Here is a 20,939-nt window from a genome sequence, read left to right as displayed (position 1 = left end):
ATTATACGAAATGACCCATAACCAGCCCACCTCTTGCCGACAAGACTACCTGTATGAAGTCGCAAACACATCGCGACCCACACCGAAAGTTATTACATCTTGCGGGCAAACGATAACATTTCATAGGTGTCATATTTCTGAAAACCGCCATTGCCCTTCATAGGTTAGTTACCATATGACGACCAATTTTAAAATTTCTTCTGCCCAAAGATTTCGACTGTAAGTCCAACTATCAGTGGTCCAGTGTTCAGGAGTATAAGTACTTTAAATGAAAAAATTAATAGCCCTTTTGACGATCACAAATTATCAAGGATCTCACCTGGGCATGCAAGGATATATGCACTTCTGCTTCCGATGAATGGCCGATGTAGAACACCCCAGCTGTTGACGAATCCTTCTGAAAGCTTTGTTTTTGTCTAGTGATCGTTTACGGTTTTGCATAAGCCGTCACAAAGTCCAAATTTTTCCACGACATAACTGGAAAGGACGATGGCCTCTTTTGACTTCGTTTTGCGTAGGAGATCCTCATATTGATTTAGCTGACCCAGTTCACGGAATAAGGAGATATTTCAGATTTGAATAAAAACGTCGGCTTTGTCTGCAAAGAGATAATAAAAAGTGAATATCCATTGCCAAGCGTTTGTCGTCTAAATACGTTTGTGCATAGCCGAGTTTTATTTTGTGTTGACTGGGATCGCTGCCCGCGTGATCACATGACAAGCGCGTCGACTAACGCGGAGCACATAGTACCTCCAAGTGCGAGCTGAAGGAAATTGTTAACAGGCCCTTTCGCTTTGAATCATAACATCCGGAATCATTTTTTCATCGGTGGACGTCATAACTTCGCACTGTGGACCTTTTCCGCAATAACAGCAGCTGCTAGTTTGCAGTGGGGCGAAGACGCTGGGCTTTGTAATGACGAAATTGTTTTGAATGAATGAATGAACACGTCGACCTCTACCAATAATGTTGTGTTTCTCTCGTCTGCCTCTCATTTTCGCAGGAAATAAAGCTTTCTGTTCGAGTGTGTGAAAGGTAAGGTGTTTTTGAGTGGACTATACTAGTTAGCGAGGTTAGACAGACCTTATGAGAGATATATAATGTATTCACTGCGTAAACAGTTTCCCCTTTACTTTTTGTCAAGCTCGAGAGTTGGCGCATTCATGAATTTCTTCACGAGGGATTAAATATTCATTCAGCTGAAGGAATGTCAATAACACAATGCAATATTGCTTTATGTATCCAATGACACTGCTGTTACTCTTATCGTACTTTAGCTGAGCTTGTCAATGGTATCAAACCATTGAACAGTGGACGAGTTCAGCGTGAATGGTGAACCCAAACTGCTTGTTTGCGAATTTCAAATTTCTGTTGTCTGTCCTACAGTGTGGGAACATTTCATCAGTTATTTCAAGAACAACCTCATTTTATATTGTTATTCAGAGAATAGGAGATTAATATTTCTTTTAATCACAGAAAACTCGCCCTAAAAAGATTGAATGGACGACGCTCAAAGTCTTGTTTTGTTCAATCGGTGATAGGTATGATAGTTATCAGAGTGAACATAGGTTCATTTAATTTCTTTCCGGCTGGTGTTAACCGGAAATAAATCACATTCAACAGTTCTGTGTTCCTTCTTTTGGTAGACGGTTGGAGAGGAACCATTTATGATTTGTTTATGTGATACTTATGTTGAATGTTGAATTGCTATCACTGTTTACAGTCCTGAGGAAGAGTGGTGGGCATACTTCAAACTGGCTAGCTACCATTCTAATTCCTCAAATTTTTTTGCTTGCATGCAGTTGGTTTTAAAATGTCACGTGACCTGATATGCTTCAGCTAAAACTGGGGAATATGCAGTGTCGTAGTCCATCAAATATTTTTGCTTGTGCCTGATTTGCTTAAATGCATCACATGACCAAATATTCCCCCTGCTAAAACTGGAGGACATCCTAGTAGATCACTCCCCTATATTCCCCTTATGTTCAGCCTTACATCCACTTTGATAGGTCTTCTTTTAAGACTTGATTTAAGATGAGAGTGCATTTTGTGGTTGCTATACAGAAGAACAGAAATCTTTGTTTGTTCACAAAATCATACCAGAGATCACTCTAAATTAAACATCCCATGCAGAAAATGGTAAGCTGTTTCAAAACCTTTTTTTTTCACCTGTTACAAAATATTTGAAGGATAATAAATGTGATACCCTCAATTTGGTGCAAAAATATGCACGTTTATTTGTCCATGGATATTATCTGTTCCTTGAAGCTCACCCAACTGCCAAAGAGAGGCTATTGTTCATTTTTTCCATAAGTGATATTCCCCAATTTGTAAATTTTATGTCTAATAAGATAAAATTCTTAGTTAAGAATTTAATTCAAAATGAGAGAGCATTTTGCTATTGTGATAGTGAAAGAGACATATATGGTACACGTTTCTTTCTATGCATTGCAAAACTATTCAAAAGATATCGTAAACACAGTAGCCTCCACTTGGCATGAAAATATCTTGTCCATTTGTCCACATTCTCTGTTACCTTGAAGCTCACATTTTTCCTTGAGCTCCACTTGTGGAAAATGGTTCACTTCTTATAACAAAATGACTGCACACAAATATCCAGGCATCTTTTTGTGCCAAACTGACTAGTCAACAAAGAAACTTATTTTGTCAGCCTGGAGAATTGAGTTCCATGTCTTGGGAGTGAAACTAAGCTGTGATTTCAATAGAGTCAACAGGTACCCAAAGGCCCCTGGCTCTTAACCTTTTAACTCCCATGAGTGACTAAGGCAGAGTTTCTCTGTACAGTATCAATACTATATCAACCAGATTAATGATGAGAACAAAGAAAAGTATCAATTTGGTGATAATTAATTGATCCAATACTAAATTCTCTGAATTAACATTATAAGAATTGAATGTTGACAGTAAGGAGAATTGCAAATTTGATCTGGGAGTTAAAGGGTTAAAAGCCTCCATGAAAGAAAAGTGAAACAAGTTGCCTTTAGACAAAGTTTCCCTTAGCATCTGAGCTCTTTTAGAGAGCAGTTTAGTTAAAGAGTTAAAAGACTGTTGCAAGTAGTGAAGAAAAGGAAATCAAAGATTTTGTTTCAAGCTAAATCTTGAATTCTTATTGTCTCTGCAGTAAAGGAATTTTGAAAGATGGATGCTATAGAGTTGCGGCATCAAGCAATCCTCGCTCATCAGGCTGGAGCACTTGAGCAAGCATTATTGCTATTTACACACAGCATACAACTCACACCTCCAAGCAGACCACACTATGCTGGCAAACTACTGAGAGAAAGAGCAGATTGTTATTGGGACTTGGGATGCAAAGAAGATGCATGCAGTGACATGAAGAGAGCTTTAGAACTATTTCCAGGAATCAGAGTATGAGCCATCAACTTCTATATAATCTTCCTATAATTTCTCCTAAAAAATTTAATAGTTTACCACATAGACAGGTGATGAGAATATTAAAAACTATCAGCAACATGTAGGTGTAACAAAGACTTCCTGTTAAAAAATGGTAGGAGACATCACAATGAACTATTACTGGCTTGTGATAAAATTAATGCTCTGTGCAGTGTTCTGTGAACTCTGGAATTTATGAGTGTAAGCATCATTGGAAAGAAATTTGCCATATGTAGGTGTGCATACAAACATTTTTGTTCGATAGTTATGTTTACTCAGTTTTAATCTTACCAGGATGGTGCAGAAAAATGGGTACACAGAGGCTTTGAAGCCAATAAAGAAGAGAACTGGTCTGTTTCCACTCAGTGTTTTACTTATTCACTATTGTTTTGTCCTCGCAACAATATTGCCTTGCTCTCCACTCTGTACGCTTCAAGAGCAGAAACAAACTACAGAACTGAGAGATTTGTGGAAGCACGCTGTGACATTGCAAATTGCTGGAAGGTTGACCCTGCTTTGGTTAAGGTTTGTTTCTCCTATGTCTCCTGAAAGATAATTTATTATTATTACAATCATTATGATGAATTGCTAGTTGTGAATATCACCTGTTGATTTACTGGAGACAATGCAGATTGTCATTTGGTTTTCAAGAAAAGTCCACACTGTTGAAAGATTAAAGTAATAGTATATTTCCATCATATTACAGCACAATGCATTTGAAACAAGAAAAGCCAGTTTCAAGGGAAGGATTTTGTTAATTTGAAAGTCCATTAATTTTTGGTGTCTCTGGATTCGAAAGAATAATACCTATCTGGAGTTTCATGCCAAAAAAACATGTAGAATTGAAAACTTTCTTTTCTAGCTTTTGTTTTTGCCTGTTTTCAGTTATTATGTTAAGTAAATTATCAGGTGCACTAAGTCTTGATTTCTGCTTGGCTAAATAATGTTGGGGTATATACAGGTCCTGGAAACCCTGGAATTTTATTTTGATGCTTTCCAATACTGGAAAGTCCTGAAAAAGGCTACAGGTCCTGGAAAGTCCTAGAAATCTGCTTAACTTTAGCAGTAAAACTTTGAGAAGTTACATTATAAGAAATGTATGTAGACTGTAAGGAGAATTGGTTTTGAATTTGGGAAATCTTGGGTTTAAGGTGAAATTTGGAGTCTTGGAAAAATCCATCTGAGTCCTGGAAAGTCTTGGAAAGTCACTGAATTTGTTTCTGGAAAAGGTACTAACCCTGATACATTACTGTAAATATTAACATATGTTTTACCTCTGTATTGCAGCAAGAAGGCAGGCTCTGCAAGGATAAAGGCATTCGGCTATATCAAGCACACAAGTACAATCAAGCCATTGTCTCTCTTGGACTTGCAAAGGAGTTTTTGCCACATTCTATGAATGAGTTTCATGCACAACTACAGAGCTATTTGGCATCTTGTTATTTTAGTCTGCAGCAGTATCCAGAAGCATTAGAGGCTGGTAAAGAGGCATATAAGATCAGGCCAGGGAGGGCTCAGGTCAGTATTTTGCATTGCTAACATTGGGAATTGTAACGGTGTGCTGATTTGCTGTTTTGCTATCATTGGAAGATGCACAGCACTGCTCATATTTAAGGTGAAAGTCTTGATTCTAACCTTAATCCTGAATTCTCAAAAGTTTTGATAATCAAATATCAAGTTTCAAGGTTGGATTAAAGAGTTTTATATTCAGGAATCTAGATTCAAATTTAAAGAATCTAGTTACAAAACCCTCAAAGAATGATTTTAGGAAACAATTTCAATTTCAAAAGCAGAACAGCAGCATTGGACAAAGTACTAGGCTCATGACATCCTTTATTCATACTAGCAATTCTCAAAATTTGCAAATGTTAGTTAGATTCAGGAATCAAGAACTGAGAAGCAAGGAATATGTTTCTCAAGAATGTCAACTTTTATTTAAACATTGCTATATGCCAAAACAAATTGTGAAGAGGTGCTTCCTTTGTAATTTAAAACTCATATATTCATGAGTGAGTTTCCAGAATAGACTGAAACAATGCACTTTACTATATAGTGTTATGAACTGGTAGTATGTAGTCTTAGAAAGGTCTTTTGTTGCTTGAAATTATAGACATTTTGAGAGGTTTGTATTCATTCCAAGAGTCTCTTGACTCTCAAGATAAGACAGACCCTGACCCAGGTTGTGTAAGAATAGGGAGCCGAGTGAGGATGGCAAAAAGCACAGCATGGTAGTGAGGGGGCCTGGCTCTCTCTTCTGTTGCCTGAACCTGGCATTTGCTTTAAAAATATAGTAGTTCACTATGTGAAAGAAGGCTAATAGCACAACTGCGCAATAGCAATGACAGAAAGCAGCTTTCTTTACCATTGCAGGGTGAGGCAAGAAGGTGGAAGGAAAGAGGCAAACAACTTTTTAAAGAAAACAAGTTGGATCTGCTTGTTGACTGTTATTCTCTGGCAATCAACTATGCTCCTACCAGTGAGCGAGAACTGCTGGCACAGCTACTGTGTAATCGCTCTCTGGTCTTTATAAGAAATAACATGTATAAGGAGGCAGTCTTGGATGCTGAGCGCTGTGTCAAGATTAGGAACAACTGGTCAAAAGTGAGTTCACAAAGGATGTTTGATTAGATCAAATGTGGGGTCACTTGCCATTTGAGAAGCTTTATTGTTTGATTAATGTTTTAAATTGTGTCAGTGAAGTTCTTTTACTTTCTAGAGCTCCATGAGAAATGCACTTGAAACATTGCAGGAATGAAAAGTTTCTTGCTTGAAAACAAGGATAGTTGATAAATAGTCACAATAATCTAGGTTTCATTGTGAGATTTTTACCACTGACTCATATTGCAAATAAAAATTTTTTAAATTTATTTCAAAGAAGCTTCACATGATGTGGTCCTGAGCAATGATAGAGAATTTATACAATCATGTAGCTTTCTAAGTGTTACTCGTTGTTTAATCTCGCTTTGCATAAATTTTGTTTCTCTGTATACCAGGCACATTATAGGCTGGGATCAAGCTTAGCTGGTTTGAAGCGTTATACAGAGGCGATGCATTCTTTTGCTACAGCTCTTGATCTTGCTGAAACCGAGGAGGAGAAGTATGACACTCTGCTACAGATCACCACGGTAGCCCCTGAAGCAAGAGGTAGATATTTAGCATTGGGTGCTACCTTTTTTCCCTTTTCACAGGGTTTTCATTGGGCTGCAGAGATCAGAGAGTGCTCTGGCTTGTATGCAAAATTCTCCGTCTTAATTTCATGGGCTGTCTTTTCTCATATATATTACACTGTACATTCTCCTGTTACTTCACACTTCTCTGCAGCCACAACATAGAAAACCCTGTTTTTTATATGATTAAACTGGTTGATGCCATTTTTCCAGACCTATATGTTCAAGGCAGATCCAGATTAATGGCTGGTTTTTTATAAGATCAGTTTAAAGTAAACAGGGCACAGTCAGCAACAACAATTGTCTTAGGGGAACTTAATATTTTATGAAGCAGAGGTTGATCCTCTGGGTTGTAAGCTGGTATTTGCAAGCAAGGCCCAAAGTTATTGTACTTGAACTTAAATTACTACTCCACAGCTAGATTGAGCCATTGTTTACTCTTATATATGTCTTGTTTTCATACTTCAGATGGAACAATGGGTGTAGATGAAGGATTTTGCTCTCAAGTCATTATCCAGAGAGCTGTAGATGATGCAATATCAAAGCAGGACTGGGAGAGGCTTGGTGTGTTGTTTGTTGGTGGTGGAGGCCCTTATGATGCTCCTGTTGGGGAAGGAGGGCTAGCTAGTGGATGTGACTCCTCTCAAGTGCCTTTAGATCTGGTCATAGCATCAAGTGTGGCCTACAAATCAAACCTTTTGACAGTACTGTTGGAGTTTGGGGCTTGTGTGGATGGACTGCCACTGTGTCAAAAGCCTCCCTTATTAACAGCATTGGAGATGGAGGAATTTGACATTGCAGCTAAGCTGATAAGTGAGGGTGCTCAACTGGCCTGTGTTTCAAATCAGCCTCAGCTCCATTCAAAGGTTTTTGATGTTTAATGAATTAATTTTTTTTCTTTTGTGCACAGTATATCAAGTGAGAGAAAGCTTTGTCCTCTTCCTATGTTACTTTGCTTTATTTCTTTCTTTTTTTGAAAGGGGCGGGGGGGCTGGAGGTTGAAGAATTACTCCCCTCTCTCCTTTTGCTGTACTTCTGCTACTGGTCTTTTTGACATTTTGACAACTTAACTATCAACTGGGGTTAGCTTCCTATCCATGCAGGTTCAAATGCTTTGGTCACTCTTTATAAAGTGAAGCAATACACTGGCAATAGTGGGTTTGTGATTTTGAAGTAATGCCTGCTATGTCATGCTTCTGTGATGTTTCTGAAGGTTTCTTAATTGGTCTATTTCAGGCTCAAGCAAATTTCTGGAAAGGAGAAGCTAACAAGATGATCCAACGTATGGAAACAGAGAAAGCCTCCCAATGCTACAACTTAGCATTAGAATATGCTCCAGAACAAGCCATAGAACTCAAGAGGGAATGTTTTGATGTGCTAGCTGACATCTGTTTTGAGGGCTACAAGTTTACAGAGTGCATTGAATATGGAGAAAAAGGATATGCTCAACCAATGAAAAATGAGGTAAGAGATTTGTATGTTGAAGTTAATTTTGTGACAGAGCTCTAAGTCCACAAAGCAGCAGATGGACAGTGTCTCTACTCTATACTTGGGAGCACAAATGAGTACCAGAATCTCGCAGGGTAACCTGACAAAGTATGAAGTGGTCATGCTCAAACTCCAGTTGCATGCCAGAAGACTGTTGAGTTTTATTGTTGATCTATTTCAAGGAGTCTGTTCAGAAATGGAGAGAACGGGGAAATAAACTGTTCAAAGAGAGAAAGTATGAGCTGGTGGTCCAATATTACTCCTTGGCAATGAAGTATATACCAGAGACCATGGAGAATGTGCAAAAGATGAGAGCAGTCTTGTTAAGTAATAGATGTGCTGCTTACATTAACCTGGAGAGGTATGATAAGGCAAAGGGAGATGCTGAGAGATGTGTTCAGGTTGAACCTCAGTGGTCTAAGGTACGTAAAGGCAAAGTATTGTGTGATGTAAATGTATATAATTGAATAACTAAAGTTTGGAGGTGAGTATTTGAGTTCATGTGATCCTATGTCCTGGTATTCCAGTGTGTCCTGCTATCAAGAATCCTGTCATGTAAACAAAAATCTTCTCCTGAGTGTGTTTTTTTTGTAGGGATACTACCGTCTTGGTTCCTGCTTAAACTACCTTGGTCAGAACTTAGAAGCCCTCAGAAGTTTTTGTGATGGACTTAAAAGGGCAGAGACAGATGATGACAAGTTTTCCCTTGCGTCTCACATAATTTCTACGGCTATGGATGTAAAAGGTACTGAATATCATCGTCATTTAGTAAAAAGATTGTCAAGGTGGCTCTAGTGATGCATGTATTTAGTTTGGTCACGAATCAGTCTGTATCATATTGTACTCTTATCACCCCACATTAGTTGATTTTCCAACAACATTCTCTTTGCCTTCCGCACAATGTTGTGAAAAAATTTTGTAAGTAACCTCAAAAATGATGGGGTACATCTTACCTGTGGAGCCTTCTTTGATACTAAGGAGATTAAAAAACCCATGAATGCTAGTGTGATTTTTCACTCAGTAAACTTGCTTTCCGAGGCTATACATTCGAATTTTTAAGGATGTTTCAACTCTAATTATTTTATTCTTGTTTGTCGAAGATGGAACACTTGCGATGACGTGTCGCATTCCCAGAGCCACAGCACAGAGACTGATCAAAGACGTCTGCGCCAAGAAGGAATGGAACAAGCTGCAATTGCTATTCCTTGGAGGTGATAGTCAAAGGTCATTTGACAAAGGTCGTGGAGGTGTTGCAACTGGATGTAATGCTGGAATTGTTCCTATTAGTCAAGTGCTTGAGTCATCTGTACACGACCGTGATAAGCTAATTGCTGTGTTGCTGGATCATGGAGCTCTTGCCAATGGTCTGCATGGTTCTAAAAACCCACCTTTGTCTGTTGCTTTGGAGATGGAACATTACGGTATTGCCTATACCCTTTTGAAGCATGGAGCTGATCCATCCGGGATTTGTTGTTCAAGAGTTACAGGGTCTCATCACCGTGAGGTGACTATGTTTTTGTATGATATCGTATCAGCGATTGTTTCCCCTTATATGAATTTAATTTACATTGATGAAATATATGTTCGACCTTCAAGTACTAACAGATAAATGCTTAAGGACGAATAGTATCTAGAAAAAAAATATAGTTTTGCATGTGTCACGGAAAAGCTCAGGTGGAAAGTGATTGAATTTTGTAAGATCATTTCCTGGGCCCTGAAAGTCTTAAATTTGAATTCTGAGTTATAAAATGTCGTGGATGATGACTACATCTCAGTAGGGATGTTTATAATGTTGTTTTGGTTTTTTTTTTAATTTTTACAGAGTCGAGGTCATTTCTGGAAAGATGAAGGTGTCAGGGCTTTGAATGCAAAGGATTACAGTCAAGCTATCAAATTGTTAAATTTAGCTCTTCAGTTTCCAAACAATTCAGCAGATTTGAGTTATATTGTGAACAACTCTCTGGCAACAGCATATTTTGAAACAAAGCAATATGTGAAGGCAGTGGAGAAAGGCCGGGAATGCTTTAAGTTTAGACCAACTAAATCACAGGTACAGTACGTTTCTGAAAATATTCTAGAATGTAGTAGTATTCTTTGCTTGAGCCTGTTCCAAACTCTTGGTCAGCGGAGGAACCACGGCGAGCGAATGTTACTTTGCGATTGTTAGAGGAAACGTTAATCCCCTCACCCTTCAGCTTTTCCACTTGTCTCCACTGACTGAGAGCCTGGATTGATCTTAATCATGTGAATGCGTCTAAATCTCTTTAAACCAGACGGAAGCAAGTAAGTGGAAAGAGCGAGGCAAGAGGCTTTTTTCTGAGAAGGAATTCTCTATTCTAGTTGAGTACTACACTTTGTCCATGCAATATGTTCCAAGCAACGACAAGGAATTTCTGGCTACGCTACTGTGTAATCGTGCTCTGGCTCATTATAACATCGGCAACTACCAACAAGGTCTTACAGACGCCAAGAGCTGTACAAGATTCAGGCCAGAGTGGTACAAGGTAGGTCATATTTTTGACCGTCGTCAGTTTTGCTTTATATCCAAACAAGTGTCTACAGAGGAGACAAAGCTATTTGTAATTTGGTTGTCGTAGGGTTTTGTGCGACAAGGATTCTGTCATGCATGCCTGGATCAGAATAGAGATGCTGTAAGAGCCTTCGGTGAAGGATTGAGAAGGGCAGAAAATGATGGAGACAAGTTTGCTATACTTTCTCAAATCGTGGATCTGGGCCTCAATCTGTCAGGTAATGGGCCGCCTTTCTGTTTCTATTTATAATTACTGTGATCTTATTTAACTTATCCCCTAGCTAAAGACTTGAATCGTGAGACTTGCAGATAGTTATCCGTTGCTCAGCAAATTGTAGTTAGCTCTTTCATTGTTTTTGTTTTTCCTGTTGTTTTTGCCTCCCTTGTAGATGGAACTTCAAGTATAACCTGCAGTGTATCAAACCCAACTCTGGAAAAGCTGATCAAGCAGCTGTCAGAGAAAAAGGCGTGGGACAAGTTACATGTCCTATACCTTGGGGGTGGAGGACCTCAGCGCTATTCACCAGGGGAGGGTGGCCTAGCGACTGGTATTGATGCATCTGGGATACCTATTGAGCTTGTGTTTGGGGCAGCTGAAAAGTACCGGGTTCCTCTCATTGTGGCTCTTTTGGAAAATGGTGCCTCCTCTAACGGACTTGGCAAGGCAAGCAAATGCCCTCTGGAACTAGCCATGGAGAATGAAGATTACAACATGGTGGTTACATTGCTACAGTATCACGCCGACTCTGCGTGTATTATGAGTAAAGCTGGTGATTCACTTCTGCACGAAGCTTTGAGGCAAGCATTTGCAACCGGTAGGTCACGAGACTGTTCCGTTAAACGCATTTCAGCTTATTCTTTGTCATTCCTCATATTTTATTTCGTCAGGAGTCATTGTTTTCCAGGTTTTTTCAGTAGTAGATTTTGCCCTGTACAGTATAACGAGTTCTATGGACAATTTGGTCGCTTAGCGCTTTATAGTGTATCTCTTAACTCTTTCTTAATGTAAGAAATTACGTGAAATCATTTGTCGTGATTGTGCTTTCAAAGTAGCTTTTCTTCTTAATAAATATTTTGCTGGTTTCTTGAATTGTCGTACTTACAGGGAACACTGGACTAATTCAAGCCCTTCTTAACTCTGAGCTGTTTGACCCTGACACAGTAGATAGCAGCGGGAACACGCTCTTCCACCTAGTGGCCTTTGGAAATTGCTCCAGGAGGAAATGCGGAATTATCAGTGTTCTAACAGATGCGGGAGCCAATCCAATCGTAAAAAACACGGACGGCAAGGTCCCGTTGGATTATCTAACTAAGAAAGACCCGCGGGCAAAGTTGATCAGGCAGGCCATTAACTCTTACAAGAGTTGCAAGAAGTCGGATGGTGGTAAGAGGAAGAGGAAAGTTGTGAAACAATCAGAAAAGACAGTGCCTGGACACGAAACAGCAGCAGGAGGGGAAGGAGTTCAGGAAGAGGCAGAGAATGAGTGGTGTAATGCTGCAGATCAGGATATACCAGAAGGCAAGCATCAAGTTGTAAAGGTGAAAGCTGGAGATAAAAAGCCCATGCCGGTAGCCGTACTGGTGAAGAAGGATCCTCTGTATGACCTACGTGCGAGCATCAAGAGCATGATTGAATGCATCAGTGTTGAGACTTTAATGGAAACCGAGAGTGAGAACGCAAGCGGGGCTGTGGACAACTCGGAAATTGAAACTACAAAAGATGACCCTAGGATTGAACGGCTCGACAAGGAAGAACATCATGTCCCTGACATCGAAAGAATTATAGATGACGAGGACGATGAAGAGGCAACTGAAGAAGAACTCGAGGTAGACCTAGAGTCCCCTTTTGAAGATTTGCCATGGGAAGTGGACTGCACAGACCAATTCTGGAAAGCTCTACAGAACACTAACGTCAGGGATTCCTTAAAGCGACGTATTATCGGCAAGATTCGGATGCTGGCTGAGGGTCGATGGACAAATACACTTTGCAGGAGGTTGGATGGCATGCCCAAAAAACGCAATATCATGCTGTTTGAGGCCAAATTAACACGAGCTTCTCGGATTATTTGGGAACTGACAGTCGCGTTTTCAGCCAAATGCAGTAATGATCCTGAGTTAAGAATACAAACGGAAACATCTGTTGGGAGAATTTATTCTGAAATAATTCGTGTATGGGACGTTGCAGCGGACCGAGATAGCCTTATGGCGAAAGTTGAGAGCATCGTTAAGTCTCATGATAGAGGATTGAGTTGTAACGTGAAAAAAGAGTTGTCTGGATTTAGGAAAGGAAACGATAAAGTGACAAATGCCAGTGGCGAACGACTGCCAAATTTCTTTGTTGAACTGTCTGAAAAAGTAGAGGATTTCTCGCAAGCGAAGACAACGAAACTTGAAAAGTCCTCCGAGAAATGTAGAGGTTCGCAGTTCTTCTTCCCACCAGCAAGTCCAAATGATATGGAGTTCCACATTCTTAAATTCTACTCCTTTTCCTCACCCTTGATTAACTCAGTTCTTCACAGTAAACCTACAGCCAAAGTGGATTTTCCCTTTAGAGTTACTGAGCTTGAGCACGCTATTATCAACTTGCGTCAAAGTCAACCATGCCCTATCATTCTTCTCGGTCGAAGTGGCACCGGTAAGACAACCTGCTGTTTATACAGGTTGTGGAATGAGTTTCAGTTTTATTGGGAGAAGGCGGCCACTGCAGGACCTCATATCCCTAAAGTCACGCACTATTTGCCCAAAGCTGATTCCTGTGGAAGTATCACAGCTTGTGAGCTGCCAGAGGAATTACCCCTCCAGTTGTCAAGTTCCAATGTTATAGAAGACATTGTAGAGCACTCACCAACAGACGAGTTTATCAGAGCCAAGGATGCTCGGCGCAAAGACTACGAAGAAGGCGACGACACAGTAGAACCTTCCGAGTTTGAGGAAACGACAGCTGCCCAGTATGAACATCTGCATCAGGTCTTTATTACAAAAAACTCGGTGCTTTGCAGTGAGGTTCAGAAAAATTTTTCCGAGCTCAGCCACGCTTGTCCTGCCGCAAGGGAACACGTGGAAAAGGAAACCACAGCTCTGCCGTCCAGGATTCAAGATATCGATGATGCTGCGTGGCCTCTTTTTATTAATTCTCGTGACTGGTTGCTTTTATTAGATGCCTCCCTTCCTGGCTGCGAGTTTTTTCCTCGTGACGAGGACGGCAGTCTGTTGAGAAAGATTTACGGATGGGGAGAAGAAGAATGTCACTTGGTGGCTATTGAAGACGATTCTGACAGCGAAGTCGAGGAGCAAGACGATGTGCATGTCAATGACACAAATGATGTTGTGTGTAACCGGTCGGATCCCAAAAGCTTTGACCCCAGACGTGAGGTCACTTACGTTGTGTTCGTATCAGAGCTGTGGCCAAGAATGGTGAAGAAAGTTAAGGCTCAGTACCATCCAACTCTAGTCTGGACTGAAATCCGATCTTTCATCAAGGGATCTGTTGAGGCCTTGCATGCTGAACACGGTTTCTTGACTTTAGAAGAATATTCAGATCTTGGAAGGAAGCGAGCTCCAAACTTCTCTGCCGATCGTGAAGTTGTTTACTCTCTTTTCGTTATGTACCAGAACACTAAACGATCATTGCGAATGTTTGACGAAGCTGACGTCGTTCACAACATTTACACTCGTCTGCAGAAAGTTCAAGTCCCTGATTGGTCTGTTCATCGGTTCTACGTTGACGAAACTCAAGATTTCACTCAAGCTGAACTGTGTTTGCTGATCCGTTGTAGCCGCGATCCAAACGGTCTTTTTTTCACCGGTGACACGGCTCAAAGTATTATGAGAGGAATTGCGTTTCGATTCAACGATTTGAAATCATTATTCTTTTACTCGCAGCAGTCTTACCAATCCCTTGGCTTTCAGTCGGGAGTTAGGGTCCCAAATAAACTATATCAGTTAACACACAACTATCGCTCGCATGCAGGGATTTTGCGGCTCGCCTCTAGTGTTGTGGACCTGTTACTTCATTACTTTCCAGAGTCTTTTGATCGCCTTGAGAAAGACCAAGGATTATTTGAAGGACCTAAACCTGTGCTGTTAGAGTCGTGTAGTTTCGGCGATCTGGCGATGATTCTTCGAGGAAATCGTCGGCAATCTTCGAGAATTGAGTTCGGTGCACATCAAGTCATACTTGTGGCCTCAGAAGAAGCTCGGGATCAGATGCCCGATGAGTTGAAACAAGCTCTAATCCTAACAATTTACGAGTCGAAGGGCTTGGAGTTTGATGATGTCCTAATTTACAACTTCTTCAAAGACTCTCAGGTGAGTTCCAGACCGGTGATTTGCCATTTATGGCGGATTTTGTTCGTCCCACAATATTTTTTTGTATTCGGGCGTTCCGTACACAAATTGCCGTCGAGGTTCTAAAACGCATACACGGGTGCAAGTTGTAGACATAAAAGCCTCCAGAATTTCTTGAAAAGCAAGTAAGAACACTGTCAAAGGGATAGCATTTCTTACAAGGTTATCAAATACTTTTCCCATTCCCGTCCACATGGCAAATATCACATGCTTACGAAATTTTCATGTGAAGCAAGCGTGGAAACTGTATCGCTCCAATCTAAGTTACACCTGTCTATGTCTGTAGAATTTGTGCTTTCTGCACTTTACAGTGATACTTCGTCGTCTCCAGCGTGCACTGAGCCCTGCTAGCAAAGCAGGACTCCTGATTTTTTCCCAGACAGAATTGTGCTTGTTTTGTTTGCATACATAGGCTAAAAAAGAGTGGCGAGTTGTGACCTCTTACATGAAAGAGCTCTCAGAAGGAAGGATCGTAGACACCTCAGGACTGATAGAACTCGCTGAAGAGGACTTAGAAATAACATCGCGTCCCCTTGACTTTGACTCAGACAGACACAAGGTGCTCAACTCTGAGTTCAAGTTTTTGTACACGGCCATTACTCGCGCAAGGGTCAACGTGTGGTTCTTTGATGAAGACGAAGAAACCCGGGCACCAGTGTTTGAGTACTTCCAAAAGTGTAGCCTTGTTCGTGTGATACGCATGTCAGGTGAAGCTAACGAAACAGATCAGCTGACCAGTATGTTCGTGGAGAAGTCAGCAGAAGCTGAGTGGTGCCAGCAAGGGCATTATTTTTATAACAAAGAACTATGGGAGGTGGCTGTAAAATGCTTTACAATGGCCAGCGATCAAGTTATGATAAAGAAGAGTCAAGCCCAGTTGCAGGCCGCTGAAGCAAGTAAAATAAAGGGTAACCCTAAGGCGATGAGAGCACAGTTCCTGAAGGCTGCGGATCAGTTTTTACAGTGTGCCATGTTGGATGAGGGCGCCAAGTGTTTGCATAATGCTCGCGAGAGACTGTTGCTCGCCAGACTAAATAAGAAATTAGGAAAGGTAAGCACAGAATGGTTCTAGACACTGTTTCCATAAGCATCCGGAACAAGTTCGTTTTTTGTTCTTTTATTTGCGTGAGCTTGTAATGACGTTAATTGTGATTGATTTAAGCAATGATGTGCAAACTTTCTTCTTTGAATCTCTGGATCAATATCAGTATCTGGGCAACTGCCCACCTACCCCTCCCCTAACTCAACAACAGTCAATTGACAACAAGTTAAGGGGGAGGGGTAGGTGGGCAGTTGCCCAGATACTGATATTGATCCGAATCTCTTTTAAACCATTAGCTCAAACTTGCTTTTCTACCTAAATTTGCATTATTCTATGGTTGATATCTCTATGATACTTCTATTATCTTGAGTTCGAAGTATTCAGTGCGATTTGCTAGGGCGTTTTCTTACCAGCCTTTGAAGTAAACGGGAGCCAATGTCGTTGTTCCTATCGCCCACAACACCGTTTTTTTTTTATCCCATTGTCTGCAATAGTTTGAAGACGCAGCGAAACAGCTCAAGAAGGAACGCCATTACTTGGAAGCCAGTCAGTGTTATGAGATGATTAATGATTACCACCAAGCGGTGGAGGTACTGTGTCAAGGCAATCTCTACAAGGAGGCTATCGATACCTTACAGCGGTACAAGAGTCTGGTGGGAGCTGATACTAGTAAAGGAGGAATCCGTCCACCCAGAGAGTCACGGACGGTGGAGCGACTGTGTCATCAACTGGCGGAAGAACATTTCAGGTAGGTTTTAAAACGTTGACTGATCGGCTAAGCGAATTTGGCTTGGCTGATCTGTAACATTTTGGGCAATTGGTCTGACTTTGCAATAGAATTGTAATACATTGCAATACGTTTGCGAATTTCAAAATAGTTGATTGACAGAAAACGATCCGTCAGCAGCCTTTCCGTTTGCTTATTTTTTCGTTTTGTTAAGAAACAAGAACTTAATAGAAGTTTATTTGTAATATCGTTCGATGGTGCTGTTGTTTCCTACACCTTTTTCTAATTTTCATCATATATTATTATCATTTTCTTTTTGTTGCCTTTTTTCTATTTTCTCATATAGTGTAGCAAGTCAGTTGAAACAGTTCTTATTTTTTGAGGGTGAACTTCGACTCTTAAGCTTCTTATTGGTCTGTTCATATTTTAGTTCTGGCCGTCTTGATGAAATGGTCTCCGTCCTTGAGGGTTTACCTTCCACAAACGATCGAATCCTTTTTCTGGAGAACCACGGGTGTGTTCAAGAAGCTATGGAGGCACTGGTCGATGAAGGCAGATACACAGATGCTGGAAACCTCTTGAGCAAAAATGGCAGATTTATTGAAGCGGTAAAGTTTGTACACACGAAGAGCTTTGCAGCCGAGTGCTTTCTGTCAGCAGCACGATGTGCCCAGAATCATGCTTGTTTTAATGAACGTCGTGATTTGGTTGAGGGATCTGCTGAAAGAGCTTTGGAACTATTTGAAGATTGCAACGATGAGAACGGTCAGGCGCAATGTCTGCTGATTCTTGCGAGATTGAATGAAGATGTGGAAGATGCCAGAAGTGCCCGGGAGCTATTTAAGAAAGTAAACAATATTTGTGGCGAGGTAGAGGCATGTCTCGAGCTTTTCACCATTTCAAATGAAGATGTTTCTCTTGTTGATTTTCCTGGTGTCTTTGTTACTAGCTTGAACAAACTGTTCGGTCTTATTATGGCGCTCAATAAGCCTCAAAAAAGTGTCGTGGAGCTTCAGAAGGTGGAAATGTGCGAGGCGTATTTTGGTGTTTTCAAGGGAGATAAATCAGACGTGAGATGCGCTTTTGTCAACAGTGGTGCGCTGTTCGTCACGTCTGTCCCTTACAGCCAAGATGAAGTTAAGGTTGACAAAGTGGTACTTGATGAGGGAACCGCACGATGGCGAATTGCAAGACACTTGTGTGACCTGGCTTTTGAACTAGTCCAGAACATTGGTCAAAGAGTAGAATCCAGTGTACGTTTTCATGGTATCTGTCGAAAGTTCCTTGTTGGCTTGAGTTGCAATCCTGGACATTGTCAGTTTCATCACGCTGAGTTCTCACAGTCACATTTTGAAAAGCTGTTTACTGCCTTGTGCACTCAAATTCATGTGAACGCCTTTGTTCAGTTATTCGCAGATGCTATTGGCCGCTTCGTCCCTGAGAGAAAGCTTTCGCAAAAGCTGCTCACTCGTGAAATACAAGACTTTCAAGCGTGTCGGCAATTGTACGACCTTCTCTTTCCAAAGATGGGCTTGCATATTTCTTTCCTTGGTAGAGAACACGTTCGCTTTCTTCGCAGGCATAGCGCTATCAGAGAGCGCTTGTCCAGTTACGCGGAGTTCTCATGGAAGATTACAAAGGAAAGCCAAAGATGGGTGAACCCTAACAAGTTCTTTAAGATCTCACGGATCCTTAACCTGGTTGGACAACCCGGCAAGATCGGGGCTCTGCTCTCCGTAGAGGAGAAAGGCTTTGCAATGAGGAACATGCCTTGCGATGGAATGCTCCAAGACAAATACCATGGAGGTTTCCGTAGTTTCTTCCGTTTGTTTCAGGAGGGTAACTCTGTCCTCCATATGTACGGTGATGTCTTGAATGCTGCACACTCCTTTATCAGGAGATTCTTCAGCGTGATCGCATGGAGGTCTTCCATTCCTTTTCCTTCCGCTGCCAACACAAGTGCCGTCTTTGAGCACCAATTAGTCTCGTGTCTGGCGTTGTTTGCATGTTTGTTTAAAGACTACGAGAATCCAGTCTGTCTACCCGAGAGCTATCTCCATCTGATTGACTTCTGGGACGCAGTACACGGTTCAGACAAGTTCCCCTCCTTGTTTAGTATCGTTGAAGCCACAGCCGCGAGAATTCCTTCTTTCAAAGGAATCCGAGGAGTCCAGCGTTTACTGGAGTACACAGTCCAGCTGATGTCGGGACAAGTCCACGGTCGGTTCAACTTAATAACCAGTGCTTTCAGTGTCAGTTCAATTGAGCGCGCACGGCTGTCAGGTGAATCAGAGAGAATTCTGATTTTGGCTATGACCATGTTGTGTAACTACGGTAGTGGTATACCAGCAGCTCCATGTGGCCGTCTCATCCAATCCTTGCGCAGTGTCGCCGTTCACCCACTCTTTGCCGTTCGAGTACAGAGGGCACTGAAAGCCGTACAAAACGCCAAGGGTGTTCGAGACGTTGTTACCGCAATGCAAACTTTACTATCGCAAAGGAACGAAGCTTTATTTTCAGTTCGTTGGTGTAACGGAGGGTTTCTCACTGCCGAGGTGAATGTTGCTTACTTCAAGCAGTCGTTTAACACTGATCCGGCTCCTTGGCATTCGCAGACCACGGACTCAAGTGAGCCACCCGTAGATGTGTACTCTCCATCGGAGTTTCAGATGCCAACAGGATACCTGGAAGAACAGAGGAAGGAGCGCGCTTTAGAAACCGAGCGTGAAAATGCAGCTGTTAAAATTCAGAGATGGTTTCGTCGAGTCAAACGCGAAACCCCGGAAACTACACCGTACGATAAAGTTGAAGAGCAGTTAGCGGACTCTGTTACACTCCACTTTGAGCGTTTTAAGGTAGACGCTTCAGCTTGTAGCATATGCTGTGTGCGCTTCAGCGACAAGTCTGAGGGTGTAAATTACGAGTCGCACATTGTTAAAGAGAGTCAGCACTGGCGTCAGCTTCATTTGTTCAAACAATACAAACAACTGTTTGTCGGGAAGATCTGGCCTCTGTTTAAAGCTGAGAAGGAGCTTCGTGACGAGTTGAATGCTCTAGCTGAACGGAATAGGGTTGGTTCGCACGATTTTGGTCTTGATGTCCAGCGGCTTGACCACGTTGGTGCACGCGTTGGTGAATGTGTGCGAGAGATCGAGTCCCGTTGTAAGTGGGGTGATACGGGCCGCTTAATACATGAAGTCGAGGCTTTGGGAGCGACCATTAAGAAAGTACAGGAAATTGTAAGGCAAGGTGAGAATATAAAAATATTTACAAAATCGAAAGGTCAGAGTTAAGCACCCTCACGGAACCATATTTTTCCTTTGTTCCGCGCTCAAGTCGAATTTCATAGCTGTTTATTGCGAAAATTATAACCGTAGGTATTTTCTCGTGTGATTGTAGACCTACAGAAATTGCGAGGTGTGGGAACAACGGTTGAAAGATCAGACTACCCTGAAGAAAATGAAGACTTTGCTGATGAAGAAGACATCTTGGATTTGCGTGGGCCTAAAGAGGGCGGAGCCAAAGGGGGAGGAGGAGGAGGAAAGCGAGATGGCAAGAAGAGGAACCGAGGAAAACGCGGGCGTGATAAAACACGTTTTAGACAGTCATGAACGTTCAGTTCTGTGAAGGAAGATTTGTAATGAGAGTTAGGGCCATTTTCAAATGCAGCTTTTGTAGAGGCTCATTTTTTTCTGTAGCAAATGGTCTTTGGATAAAAAAAAGTATCTAAGTGGACTGTATTAGTTCACTTAAAAGAACTGTTATCTTTTTCCTTTTTTTTCCTCCTACGTCTATTACTTCGTCACGATTACTTATTTCGATATTCTAAGAGCAGTTGCTCAAGACATGATGAAGAAATACGACAGAAATGCTGCAACATCTTAGAACTTTGAGTATCCCTTAGGACTTTGTTGATTGTTTTGTTTCAGTGTAGGATGGACAAAATAACGTTACTTTAACATTGCCTTTATCTATTGAGTCTCGATTTAAACACGACTCTTATTTAAATTAGTGTTAGTCATTTTAGGAGTAATTTTCCGGCAGATTTAAGTAAGTGCCTATGTTTCCTGCATGACTTCAAATTAATTAAGGTGTTAAGCGAGCATGGGAAGTAAAGTAAAGTTTTATTGATTACCACATTGCTATTTTCTTTACTGTACCAAGACTGGTATTATTCTTAATGAAAAACTACCAGAAAAATTTTTTTTTCTTGGTTAGTATTAAAAG

At 41.2% G+C, this 20,939-nt stretch overlaps 1 protein-coding gene across 1 annotated transcript; it reads left to right on the top strand.

The window, feature by feature from the left end:
• Positions 1 to 720: 720 nt before the first annotated feature.
• LOC113681863 (TPR and ankyrin repeat-containing protein 1) lies at positions 721 to 20,849 on the top strand. The gene is made up of 20 exons (XM_027198990.2): positions 721 to 1,035; positions 3,143 to 3,387; positions 3,706 to 3,936; positions 4,699 to 4,929; positions 5,782 to 6,012; positions 6,405 to 6,555; positions 7,047 to 7,444; positions 7,815 to 8,042; positions 8,249 to 8,488; positions 8,661 to 8,811; positions 9,167 to 9,570; positions 9,889 to 10,116; positions 10,340 to 10,570; positions 10,664 to 10,814; positions 10,986 to 11,411; positions 11,702 to 14,904; positions 15,356 to 15,994; positions 16,480 to 16,733; positions 17,143 to 19,961; positions 20,112 to 20,849. Exons 2-20 carry the CDS (start codon positions 3,160 to 3,162, stop codon positions 20,321 to 20,323), a joined length of 10,656 nt encoding a protein of 3,551 aa, XP_027054791.2. The 5' UTR covers positions 721 to 1,035; positions 3,143 to 3,159; the 3' UTR covers positions 20,324 to 20,849.
• Positions 20,850 to 20,939: the final 90 nt, after the last annotated feature.

Source organism: Pocillopora damicornis, chromosome 13 (genome assembly GCF_964200805.1).
Source record: "Pocillopora damicornis chromosome 13, jaPocDami1.2, whole genome shotgun sequence".
Taxonomy (NCBI): Eukaryota; Metazoa; Cnidaria; class Anthozoa; order Scleractinia; family Pocilloporidae; genus Pocillopora; species Pocillopora damicornis.
The sequence above is the reverse complement of the archived record's forward strand: the minus strand, read 5'-3'. Positions and strand labels throughout refer to the sequence as shown.

Bases quoted from the DNA above. Each gene is read 5' to 3' on its own strand.
- LOC113681863 (XM_027198990.2), top strand. From the start codon at position 3,160: ATGGATGCTATAGAGTTGCGGCATCAAGCAATCCTCGCTCATCAGGCT. The intron at 6,556-7,046 runs GTAGATATTTAG...TTCATACTTCAG, and splicing joins GGTAGCCCCTGAAGCAAGAG to ATGGAACAATGGGTGTAGAT. The intron at 10,117-10,339 runs GTACAGTACGTT...TCTTTAAACCAG, and splicing joins TTAGACCAACTAAATCACAG to ACGGAAGCAAGTAAGTGGAA.